The 12376-nt window shown below is 44.1% G+C and overlaps 1 protein-coding gene across 2 annotated transcripts in view; it reads left to right on the top strand.

Annotated features, from left to right (window-relative positions):
- The first annotated feature begins 1843 nt into the window (after nt 1-1843).
- The window catches only part of DUSP10 (dual specificity phosphatase 10), a 56050-nt gene continuing 45517 nt past the window's right edge, over nt 1844-12376 (top strand). Inside the window, exons 1-2 of one of the 2 annotated variants that reach the window (XM_072990574.2) lie at nt 1844-1992; nt 5210-6015. In XM_072990574.2, coding sequence (XP_072846675.1) covers nt 1988-1992; nt 5210-6015 — 811 coding nt within the window. In that variant the 5' untranslated portion in view covers nt 1844-1987. Of the gene's footprint in view, nt 1993-5173; nt 6016-12376 lie in introns of both variants that reach the window. The other variant, XM_072990577.2, reaches the window with a different exon arrangement.

The following is a 12376-nucleotide window of genomic DNA, read 5'->3' as shown; positions in this document are numbered from 1 at the left end:
TTATACTGTACATGGATTTCCCATCAATCAATCAATCAAAATCAATCAGTCAGTCAGTCAGTCAAATGTCCCTGGTCACCCATAACCCCATGAATTGGACAATGAAGGTGGCAAATTGGTCTACTTCCCCCCCAAAACACAACATCTCTAATTTAGCATCTACCTCAGGGGGTCATAAGGACCTTTAGGACTCACTAGACATGGTACTGTATGGAAAGGATTGCCAACACTAAGGAAGAAAATGTTGATAAGAGAAAACTGGTGGTGGTGGTGGTGGTGTGTGTGTGTGTGAATGGTTTTTGCTTTATAGTCCAGCACCCCTAATCCAAGCGTTGTTGAAGGGAGAAGTATATGGTTAAAGATAAAGAACCATAAGGATAGAGATAAGAGGCCTAGAAGTTGCCTATCCATCTGGACACCAGACTCCTTCAGTGTACAGGTTACCTGGTCGCTGCCTTTCCTGTTCAGGTGAAACATATTACTGTATAATACTATAAAATTCATTTTGGTCCTTGGTATCAATCAACTCTGGCTTTTTATTTACTTAAAATATTATTAAATATTAGATTATTTTTTAATAAAAATGAGTAATTAACATTTTCTAGTTTTGCATCCTTACATATAAATGACAATCTGCCATTTCAGGCAGATGGGTGTTTTCTTTTTTGGCTCCTTTCCTGAGGATGTGTAAAGAGCCACCTCTCCCACTGCCCTCCTCCCAACCCCTGTTTTCACTCCTGTCAGCCCTGTCAGGGATGTTTGTATGTTATCTCTATTCAAATGTTAAACTGCTTTATGCCTTCTTTTTAAAAAATGAGGAAAACACAGAATCACCCCGATGTCCTTTGAAAATGAAGGCTGTTTGAGGATACCCAGCCACGCAGAAATGACTGAAAAGTTGGAAGTCAGTCCCTACTCTTGGTTTCCTCTCTAAATCGAACTGACTGGGGAAGTGGCGATATCTGGGATGAGAGCCTGCATTGGCTTTGGAACTCACTGCCTCCCGCCCAAGGTTAAACTTGCTGTGGTCGGGAAACGTGACCAGCTGTAGGACTACATCTCGTCTTCATCTCCCCCTTCCATTTTCAAGTCCCAAGCCACGATAGGTCAAGGGGAAAGTTATACAAACTAGAGATGAAGGATCCTCCTCCTCCTCCTCCTCTTGCGTTACCGGACGGGCAAATCTGAACCTCATCAGCCTCTCGCTCCCCTGTGTCGCCCCTGCGCAGGGAGGATCTCCTGGACGTGTGCAATTCATTCATTGCTTTGCTCGTTCATTGAAAGGCGGCGGCGGCGGCGGGGGGGGGGGTGAATAGTGTGGGGGAGCGGCGGAATCTGTCTTAAAGGGAAGGAAGGCGACGTGGGAAAGGGAGGTTGTGGAAGCCTGGAGGGAACGAATACATTCGCTTTGCTCACCTCCGCACCCCCCAAGAAAAGAGGGGGCGGGGGATCGGGGGATCCTTTCCAAGATAGGCAGCGGGTGTCGCGGTGCAGCATTGACAATTCTGCGCCCTCAAGAGTTAACTGCTGCCTCCTGGTTAAGTTTGCATGTCAATAGAGAGCAGCTGCTGCTGCTGCTGCTTCTCTCCGCTCAGGCTGACCCGCGGGAGCTCTTGATTGGCTGCCAATGACATCACTCCCTCCGCTGGTTAGCACACCGGGGACTCGAACCGAGGCCAACCAAATCACCCCCGAACGCGGCCCAGAGGCCAGCCCCTGGCCCCGCCCCCTCAGCCTCTCGCCGCCAATCATGGGCATCCCCGCGACGGGGATCGAGCGGCTTCCGAGCGAGAGCCTCTATTGGGCCTGGACGCCGTCTAACACGCCCCCCCGCCACGCCCCTTTCGAACCTTACATTTAATGTGTAGCAAAAGAGAAAGTAAGTGTATGTTGCAGCCGGAGATCAATGAAGCCGAGTGAATGGGGCCTTAATGCGTAAATCGATAGCCATAGACGAGCGCCAGATGTTGGAGGGAAATATTCATTCATGAAGTAAGTGGAAGACTTGGGGTTAATCAGAAAAAGGGGACGCAAGTTGACTACCTACAGGCTTCTAAAATATGTGCTGTTTTCGCGAAGAGATGCTTTCTGTTAAAAAACATAATAACTAAAAACGCGTTACATCATGGGTAACGAGAGCTACTCTTCTCTCCCTTTGCGCCTGGCGAGCTGCGTGTGGTTGCGTAGCGGACGTTGCCTGAAAGGATGAGAAGAAACGACGGCTTTTCGCATTTGGGAAGTGCTGCAGTGTCAGGGAGGGGGCTCTTCGGGGGATCGGAGAGGAGAAGAGGTTGGCGGGGGGGGGGTTCCTGTATCATTTCTCAGGACTCCCCCTCCCCCGGCCAAAGCTCGCTTTAAACGCCTTTCGTTGTCGTTGAGGTCCGGGCAGAGGGGTGGTGGTGGTGAAGGAAGGTTACCTCTTTTTTTGCCTGGGATCTTTTTTTAACTCGTCCGTCTGACTTCATGGCTTGGCTGTGGAAATACTGGATATGACCGATGCTGCGGAGAGGCAGATCGTCCCCAAATATCCCCGTTTTCGTGTGTGCCACTGGACGAAAGTACTGTAGTTCTTCTCCCGGGGCCTCTCAAGACGGGATTAGGGGGTTCTGTGATCGCCCTGCTTCTTCGCACGCGTGGTGGGGTTACAAAAGTAAACGCTTTTTCCCCCCTGTTTTTACGTCTAACGGGGAAAAGAAGGCAGGGCTCGACCAGCCTCCCCCGCTTGTTCTGCTTGGCTCCCCATTTCCGTGCGCGGGAACGTGAGAAAGGAGAAAGAGAGGGAGAGAGATGCACATTTGATTTCCAAAAACAGGACAGGAAAAAAATGAAGAAACGGAACACAACTTGTCTGGGGTCTTCCCGGTTTCATCTCTCGCTCTCCAGAATTCGTATGGAGAACATGATCGCCTCTCCTCTCTCCCTTTACTGTGGAAATCCAAGTTCCTCTTTCAAATGCACTTCCGACACCACCACCCCTCACCCCACACGTGGAGGAGGATTACGGCCCCCCTCTGAATGGGCAGGGGGGAAAAATACTGTAGGATTACAAAAGCAGTTGCATGTTGGAAGGGAGGAAGCTGATCCTGGAGGAATGGAAGTCGCTGAAAAAACCCCAATTTAGACCCTTGAACTGGGTAAATATTCAGCGCTCTTCTGTTTTAAATTGAAGGAACTGCACATTCTGGAGAGGGGTGTTGTAGAGTGAAAAGTGTGGTTCATTTTTGCGTGCGATCTGGCTGGATATGTCAGCCTGACCCTCAGCAAGTTCAATGGGATACAGGTCCCTTGGAGTTCATGGGAATTGGATTTGTGGGGATTGCTTAGGGTTTAAGGAATGCACTGAGTAGGTGATGCCTACCTTGAATCCCAGCCCAAGCACCTCATGTCATCTGACTGGCCTCCCTTGGACTAGGCCAGATATCAATGCAATGGGTCACTAAAATGGTGCCATTATATATATGGAGAGGGAGCGGGAGAGAGTTAAAGAGAGAGTGAGTGAGTTGGATATTGGGTAGGGGTGAGGAGTGGATGGGACCTCTGTTTGTAGGAGTGGGGAAGAATAATATCATCCTGACAAGATGTGGAGGATGATTTTTTTTAAAGTATAAATGGCAGAAGGGGAGCTTGCTGTCTTCAGGTTTGGATATTCCAGAGCTGTAACTACTTTTTGCATTGGAACACCGTGCCGTTTTGCTCTGAAGAGATGATACTCTCTGTTACTTCTCTCTCTTCCTTTTCAGTATGCCTTCAGATTACTGGCCAGACCTTTCTGAGGTTTGTGTTTAAAAAAAAACAAAAAACCAAAGAGACTCTTTTGGAAACCACTTGCTAGGGGAAAGGTATCCCATTCTCTCAGCCCAGGTTTGCCTGTAGTGCATTTCAATGAACTGTTAATGTCACAGGGGTACGTTTTGAAGCCTTCATTGGCCAAGAACAGAACAAGCCTGCTAAGGGAGAGCCTTTTCTGTGGCCAACTCCCAGGCAAAAGAGAACTGGCCTCCCTTCCTGCAGTCCTCTGAGGATACCTGCTCTGGAGACTTCTTGGTGTTTTGCCTCCGTTTGATGGGTATTGTTTGGATTCAATTTCCTAGTAGGCCTGCACTTTGTTCTTTAAGAAAAATATACATACGTCAAACTTCTGTCTCAGCAAATGATGAATTCTGCAACGTATATACATTATGCCCATTAAAATTTGCTCTCCCTTTTTTTTGCATAACTTGGTTACATAAGATTTACTATTTTTTCCTTCTAGTTCAGGGGAGGGCCAAGCACCCTGTCACATACGACTTAACGACTAAACAGCAACAAATATATTCTAATAATGAACAAAGATAAATAATAATACTAATAAATGTCAATAGGTAAGAGCGAGTAATATAGTTTCCGAATTATAATGGTTAATAAAGTTTTATCTCATGTAAACTTTTTTTGGCTCATCCAAGTTGAGGACAGTCTTGCAGTTGCAGTGCCCTTCTTTATGCAAAATGGTAATAGCTAATAATTATAATAACTAAAAAGCGGATGTTTTTACTGAAAGGTAGGTTTTAGCTAGAGACATGATTTTATTGAAGTATTAATTATTCGGTACGTGTTTTATTCATATGTGTTTTTGATGTGTTGTAAATTGTGTACAATATGGGGCAGTATGCACTGAAATAATAAATAACAATAACAAAATAATGGCTGAAATCTGGTAGTTAATCACCATGGAATCAATGGAGTTTATGAAGGAGTCAACTCACCAGATCCCCACAGATTCAATGAGATTCAATAGTAGCTGTTACGTACTATTGAATTTTAGGCAATAAAGTCTAGTAAGAATAATCGACAGTAATAAATGGTGATAGCTTGCAATACCTTGTCAGAAGGATAATGAGTAACAAATTTCAGCTTCATGCTAAAAGCCTCTTGGACTGTGATTGAAACCTGTAGCCATCAGTGTGGTGCCTGGAGCCTGTGAATGAAAGACCGCTCCCAGAATGCCTAGTGACTCTCACAGTGGCTGAGGGCTGATGGGATTTGCAGTTTAACAGTCACTGGGGGTGGGGGTGTCACACCTTCTCCAGGTCTGGTTTAAGGCATTGCTGTGCAGGTAGAAAGAGGAAGCCTTATGTGTCATGAGGGTCAGGATGATGATTTCCTCTTTTTGTTGTTGTTGCTGTTTCTGACACAGAGAGAGCTTGAATTCCTTTTGACTTGCCATCCTCAGCCTCCTCATGCCTCCATCTCCACTAGACGACAGGGTAGTAGTGGCTCTCTCCAGGCCCATCAGACCTCAGGATCTCAACCTTTGCTTAGACGCCAGCTACCTTGAATCTGCATCTTCCGTCAGCGAGAGCCCCTCGAGTCTCCTCGGCGCCGCGGTCGTGTCCCTCAAGGCTGCTAATCTCACGTATATGCCCTCATCCAACGGCTCTGCTCGCTCCTTGAGTTGTGGATGCAGCAGCGCCAGTTGCTGCACTGTGGCAACCTACGACAAAGACTCTCAGGCCCCGACGCAAGCCAGCACCAGCAGCGCCTCTGCCAACGTAGGAACCTCGCCCGCTTGCCCTGCGAGCCAAATGGTCAACAACAATGAGAACTCTGGCACTGTGAATCCGTCGAGCGGTGTGGGGAGCCCCGTCTCGGGGCCAACCAAGCCCCTGGCAAGCATCAAAACCATCTACCCCAATGACTTGGCTAAAAAGATGACCAAATGCACCAAAAGCCACCAAGGGCCCGTGATCATTGACTGCCGGCCCTTTATGGAGTACAACAAAAGCCACATCCAAGGGGCTGTGCACATCAACTGCTCCGATAAGATCAGCAGGAGGAGGCTTCAGCAGGGCAAGATTACAGTCTTGGACTTGATCTCTTGCCGGGAAGGCAAGGACTCCTTCAAGAGGATCTTTTCCAAAGAAATTGTGGTTTATGATGAGAATACCAATGAGCCCAGCAGAGTAATACCTTCACAGCCCTTGCACGTAGTGCTGGAGTCTCTCAAGCGAGAAGGCAAGGAACCGCTGGTTCTGAAAGGTATTCATTTCTAACCCATCTCCTGCAGCTTCTACACCCAACCCCACCTCCCCAGTGCTGTTAGGCAGCACTAATGCTCATAATGCCAGGTTGCCAAAAGATAAAACGTCTGATGTTGCAACGATGTTGTATGATCCTGTTTCTTGATGTAAGGGGGGGTGTTAAAAAGAAAAATGAGATTATAATGCTTATTCTTTGTTCTTTACAATGATGATGAAGTCGAAGCTAGTCCACAAGGACTGTGAGGCTGAGACTGACCAGTGTTATGTATGTGGAATGCAGATTTCTGAGTTTCACTGAACTCTTCTGCGGCTGGAGGTTAATACACAAATGATGTCTAGATAACTCTGTTTAGATGGAGAACAATGCATCCAGTTAAATGCATATTCATTTTCTTTTTGTCTTATGATAGTCTACTGGAGCCTAATATTTTTTCAAAAGGTTAGACAGAGGGATGCTGGTGTAGAGAAACAAATGCAGTCTCTCTCTTTTGAAAACAGAGAAACCAAAAATAATGGGAGTGTGTTCTTGGCATTAGTAAGTAACTGTTGGATGGCTCAGTGGTTTAAGCGTCTGGATGCTTACCCAGAGGTTGGGAAATTGCCTCTCCACTGTGCCTCTTTGACAGGGGCTAAATTCGATGATCCCTTTCTACCAGTTCTAAAATTCCAGCAGTTCTAAAAATATTAATATGAATCTTTTGTACACAGAGGAAGAGTCTGCTTATTTGGGAGTCTCTTGGTAGTGCTTATATTAGGAAAGCTAGAGATCAGTTTGAGAAAATGCATAAGATCCAGAACTATGAGAAGTAAATGAGGTGATTTTTAATAAAACCCAGGGGCATGAGCATGTTTGGGTACATAACCCAGACGATCTTCCCAGATTTCCCCCCAATTTCATTTGAAAATTGCTTGTTTTTTGCTTGTTTTTAACCAGTCATGGCAACCTTAGGCATACCTGTTGTTTGTAGAATGAATTTCTTGCTTTGTTTTAAAGTTTTTGTTTGTTTCTCTGTGGTGAAAGGTTAGCAGCCTATAGAAAACAACTGAGAAATTAAAGATTTTAATGTAGCTATGTAGTAGTAGGCATCCTTCAGTCTCGAAAGACTATGGTAACATGCTCTGTATGGAGGACTTGGTGCAGCGTCTAGTGTGGCTGAGGAGGCCAATTCGAGAGTTACAATATCTTCCACACTGAAGACAAATCCAGTCTGTCCCCTGTCCAGCTCCCTGGTTTTGCTTCCTTTGTGACTTCCTCTTTGCCTCAATTATTATGTCTACCCAGACAGACAGACAGAACAAAGAAAGGGATACCTGTCCTGTCTAATATAGGTATTTATTCTATACAGAGCTTGGAAGCATTTTTCAAAACTGTTTACAAATTGGGGAAGGGAACAATAACTTTTCTGGTGAAATAAAACAAAGGAACCATTAGTTTTTCAGACTATAATGCCCAGAATCCCCAGCCAGTTTGAATACTGGCTGTACTAGCTAGGGTTTCTGAGTGAAGGGAATATGAGAGCAAAAAAGGGATTATTTGATACGAGGTCAACTTGTTGATGGACACCATTTCAACTGCCCAGGAAATAACCCTTGAGGAGGGTTATGTCTCAGAGGGTGGATCTTTCCAGATTGGTAGACATGGTACCCAGGCCTTACCACTGCTCAGTCACTGGATTTACCAAAAAGGGGAGACGTGTTCCTTAATGGGAGATATATATGTATGTAGTTTGGCTCTCCTCCCTGCAGGACTACTTGCAGTCAGCTGTGTTTGGTGTGGGGTGAATAAAGTTCAGCCCTAGAACTTCATGCCACCCCCAAGATTCTTTCAGTGGCCCTTCTGAGTCCTCATTTGGCACTCTCTTTTCTTGGGGGTTGGGGAAGATGAATTACTGCTCCAGGAAGCATGTTATACATAGGTAACACTAGGTCACACTGTTCAAGGCCCACAAATACACTTAAAAAAAAAAAGGAATCAGACTTCCAGCATTTTCCTGAGGTTTTTTTGGTGGCATTTTGGGTGATGACTGTGGATCCTGGAGGATCCAAGCAGCAGAACATTGTCCCAGGAACTAGCTAGATCAGGCCAACACGAGTTTATAGTGACACAAAGAGTCTTTGAAAGGTCTTTGAGAATGAAGTGAAAGAACAAGAAGTGATGTATTGTTTCCCTGAATCAATCTGTGTTCCACATGGCGTGTGCGTGTGAGTGCGTGTGTGAATGTACACACACACATGCACCTTGTCTTTTGGTGCACTCCATAGATCACAGGTTGCTGGTGATCATTTCCCTGCTTCCTTCTGAACACATAAATGAGACCCTACCAGTCTGGAGCTCATGGGTCTTGCAGCTAGTAGTCATGTCAGAAAAGAACTACAAGTCATCCATGCTTCCTTTTTGCCACCTCTTGTTAACCTGTGAAATTATCACTGTGTGCACAGAGCTTTAAAAATGGCATGAGAAAATTATCTTTACTAAAAGCCATAGACTCCAAGTTATTACATATGTTGATCTTGATTGGTTGGCAACACATCTACTTTGCTATAATCCCACTTAAAATTCCAGCAAAATTCCCCATATTATATTACATAGGCATCCTTCAGTCTCGAGAGACTATTGTAAAATGCTCTGAATCGAGGAGTGTCCTCTCCAGAGCATGAAGCCCGGGTAAGGTAATATGGAGGATAGGCTGTTACCCAAGCAGCAGATCCCCCCTCTCCACATTGCTGAAATGGTCCAATGGAAAGGCAAGAGCCAATACAACTGGTTCCAGCAATGTTGCAGGAGTTGGCAGAATGACACGAGCTGCCTTCGGGACTCCAGCTCTGGATTTTGCCTCTAGGTTAACTCCTGAAGCCTTTTCCATGAGTGGATATAGCCACAAGGCAGTGGAGGTTTGAAATCGGAGTTTTCCTTCTCCTAGATGGGCTGCCTTCCATGGATGACGAGCCCCACCTACCCGGCCTGCTCTTTAATAGTGCAAAAGTATGATCTGATCCGTAAAACTTTCCTGCTTCCCAGGTTTATGCAAATCTAATTGGCTTTCCTATTTACCATATTAAGGCCAGAGATACAATTTGAGAATTATTTGAGAATATTATATTATTTGAGAATATATTATATTATATTATATTATATTATAGTATAGTATAGTATAGTATAGTATAGTATAGTATAGTATAGTATAGTATAGTATAGTATAGTATAGTATAGTATAGTATAGTATAGTATATTAATGAGTCTCATGGTGCAGTGTTTAAACTGCTGTACTGCAGCCAAAACTGTGCTCACGACCAGGGGTAGCTGGCTCAAGGTTGACTCAGCCTTCTACCCTTCCGAGGTAGGTAAAATGAGTACCCAGGTCATTGGGAGAACAATGTGTAGCCTGTGTAATTAACTTACAAACCACCCAGAGAGTGCTTTAAGCATGTTGGGACGGTATATAAGCAGCATGATTTGGTTTGGTTTATATTGTTGTTGTTGTTGTTTAGTCATTTAGTCATGTCCGACTCTTTCTGACCCCATGGACCAGAGCACGCCAGGCCCTCCTATCTTCCACTGCCTCCCGGAGTTGTGTCAAATTCATGTTGGTTGTTTTGATGACACTGTCCAACCATCTCATGAACCATTCCCTTCTTTTCTTTGCTATTTCTAAGGCCTCGTTGGACAGCCACTTTGCTTTTTTGCATTTCCTGTTCTTTGGGATGGTTTTTGTTGCTGCCTCCTGTACAGTGGACCCTTGACTTACAGACGGCTCGACTTACAGACTTTTCGAGTTACAGACTTCTCTGGCTGCAAAATTTAGATTCGACTTGCAGCCAGAGAATCGACTTACAGACCAGAAAAAAACCAAAATGGAATAAAAATAGAATAAAAGCCACTGGTTATGGGATTAATCGGTTTTCAGTGCATTGTAGGTCAATGGAGATTCGACTTACAGACTTTTCGACTTGCAGCCACCATTCCAATACGGATTAATTCCGTAAGTAGAGGGTCCACTGTACAATGTTACGAGCCTCTATCCAAAGTTCTTCAGGCACTCTGTCCACCAAATCTTGTTCCTTAAATCTGTTCTTCACTTCCACTGTGTATTCATAAGGGATTTGGTTTAGATTATATCTGAGTAGCCCAGTGGTTTTTCCTACTTTCTTCAGTTTAATCTTGAATTTTGCTATGAGAAGCTGATGATCAGAGCCACAATCAGCTCCAGGTCTTGTTTTTGCTGACTGTATAGAGCTTCTCCATCTTTGGCTGCAGAGAATATAATCAATCTGATTTCGATATTGCCCATCTGGTGATTTCCATGTATAGAGTCGCCTCTTGTGTTGTTGGAAAAGAGTGTCTGTGATGTTCTCTTGACAAAACACTATTAGCCTTTGCCCTGCTTCATTTTGAACTCCAAGGCCAAACTTTCCTGTTGTTCCTCTTATCTCTTGACTCCCTACCTTAGCATCCCAATCCCCTAGAATGAGAAGAATATCTTTCTGTGGTGTCTGTGATGAAATGTATTTTTCTAATTAGAGATGTGTTATGTAGTCATGTCTTAACCATAGAGGAATCCATTTTGAGTCTGACACAGGCTAAGTTCTGGAAAATTACTAGTAGTTATTTTCAGCTTTTCTTATCGCCGCAGCTGGAGAGGAAAACACGGCAGAGTCAAAATATCTCTAACCTGAATGATAAACAATTCTTTGGTGTTGGTGGGAAAGTAGGGCGTACCCTATGCTAATTCTTGCCTTCGTGATTGGTTGAGTATGTCAGGAGGGGGCAGGTTGGAGAAATTTACAAGAGGTTGGAAAAAGTAACTTGAGAGAGAGAAGAGAGTTTTGGGATTCTGAAAACATGGCGTCGCATTACTTTGATCCAAGCGAAGGAACCTAATTCAACAATATGGACTGCGTAAGAATATCGTTTGCTTACCTTAGTTTATAGTTTAGTTTTTGTTTGCTTAATAGTTAATTTTTATAGAAGGTGCTGAACCATTATGCTGTTGCTTAGAAATGAAACTGTAGAGAACTGTTTTCTTTGTTCACTTAAATAAACTTATGTGGTTTAATAATTGGCCTTTCTAGTCCTTTGAACAGAACAGTTTCCTTATAGATAATTAATTTGGCTTACGTTACCAAAATTGAGTCATTAAACAGTAAAGATACGGTATTAGGTGATTCCTTTTAATAAAATCGAAACAGACTTTAAATGCAGGCTGCCAAGAGTTCATGTCCCAGGAACTGTGTTGACTCAAGCAGTTTAATTTCGAATGGGAGTGAATGGGGCCTGGATTTTCCTGTTTCGTGGTTTTTGATCTCATTTATGGGACCAATAACTCACAGTGTCTGTTCTAGAAGGTCTTGTAAATCTTCATAAAATTGTTCAATTTCAGTTTCCTCAGCATTGGTAGTTGGTGCATAAACTTGGATTACTGTGATGTTGAAAGGTCTGCTTTGGATTCGTATTGACATCATTCTATCATTTTTGAGATTATATCCCATTACAGCTTTTCCCTCTCTTTTGTTGACTGTGAGGGCTACTCCATTCCTTCTACTGGATTCTTGCCCACAATAGTAGATATGATAATTATCTGAGTTGAATTCGCCCATTCCTGTCCATTTTAATACATTGATGCCCAGGATGTCAATGTTTGTTCTTGCCATCTCCTGTTTGACCACATCCAGCTTACCAAGGTTCATAGATCTTATATTCCAGGTTCCTATGCAGTATTTTTCTTTGCAGCATCAGACTTTCCTTTCACTTCCCGCACGTCCACAGCTGAGCGTCCTTTCAGCTTTGGCACAACCATCTCATTAGCTCTGGAGCTACTTCTCCTCCGCTCTTCCTCAGTAGAATGTTGGATGCCTTCCGACCTGAGGGTCCCATCTTCCAGCGTCATATCTTTTAGCCATGAAGTAAGAACAGTTTGATAAGGAATTATGGAAGCCATAATCAAACATATTTGGAAGGCTTAAGGCTGTGTGCTGCTATTTGAGGAAGTTGTCTTAGTTTTCGTGCTAGAGCACATGTTAATGCATGGAAGATTGCAGTTCAGTATCTTATTAAAAGGATCTGGCGTAGCAGATCTGTAGAATACCTGGCCAAGCCTCTGGAGAGCTGCTGCTACTTGGAGTTTATTTACTCATCTGAATTTATTTATATACAGTTTTTAAAGGCCAGGGTCTGACAAAGCAATGTCCAAAGAGTAATATTACAAAATAAATCTCTAGTTGCTAAGAGCAAATCTCCTGTGAATCACTCCAGCTATTGACTTTCCTTAGGTGAGGCCACAGCGAAAGAAGATGCACCATACTGATGGGGCTGGAGGGCTATTTGATCCCTGCAGGGCCAGACCATCACCAAGAAGGTCCTG

Source organism: Pogona vitticeps, chromosome 1 (assembly GCF_051106095.1).
Source record: "Pogona vitticeps strain Pit_001003342236 chromosome 1, PviZW2.1, whole genome shotgun sequence".
Taxonomy (NCBI): Eukaryota; Metazoa; Chordata; class Lepidosauria; order Squamata; family Agamidae; genus Pogona; species Pogona vitticeps.
This window is presented reverse-complemented; position numbering and strand designations above follow the sequence as displayed.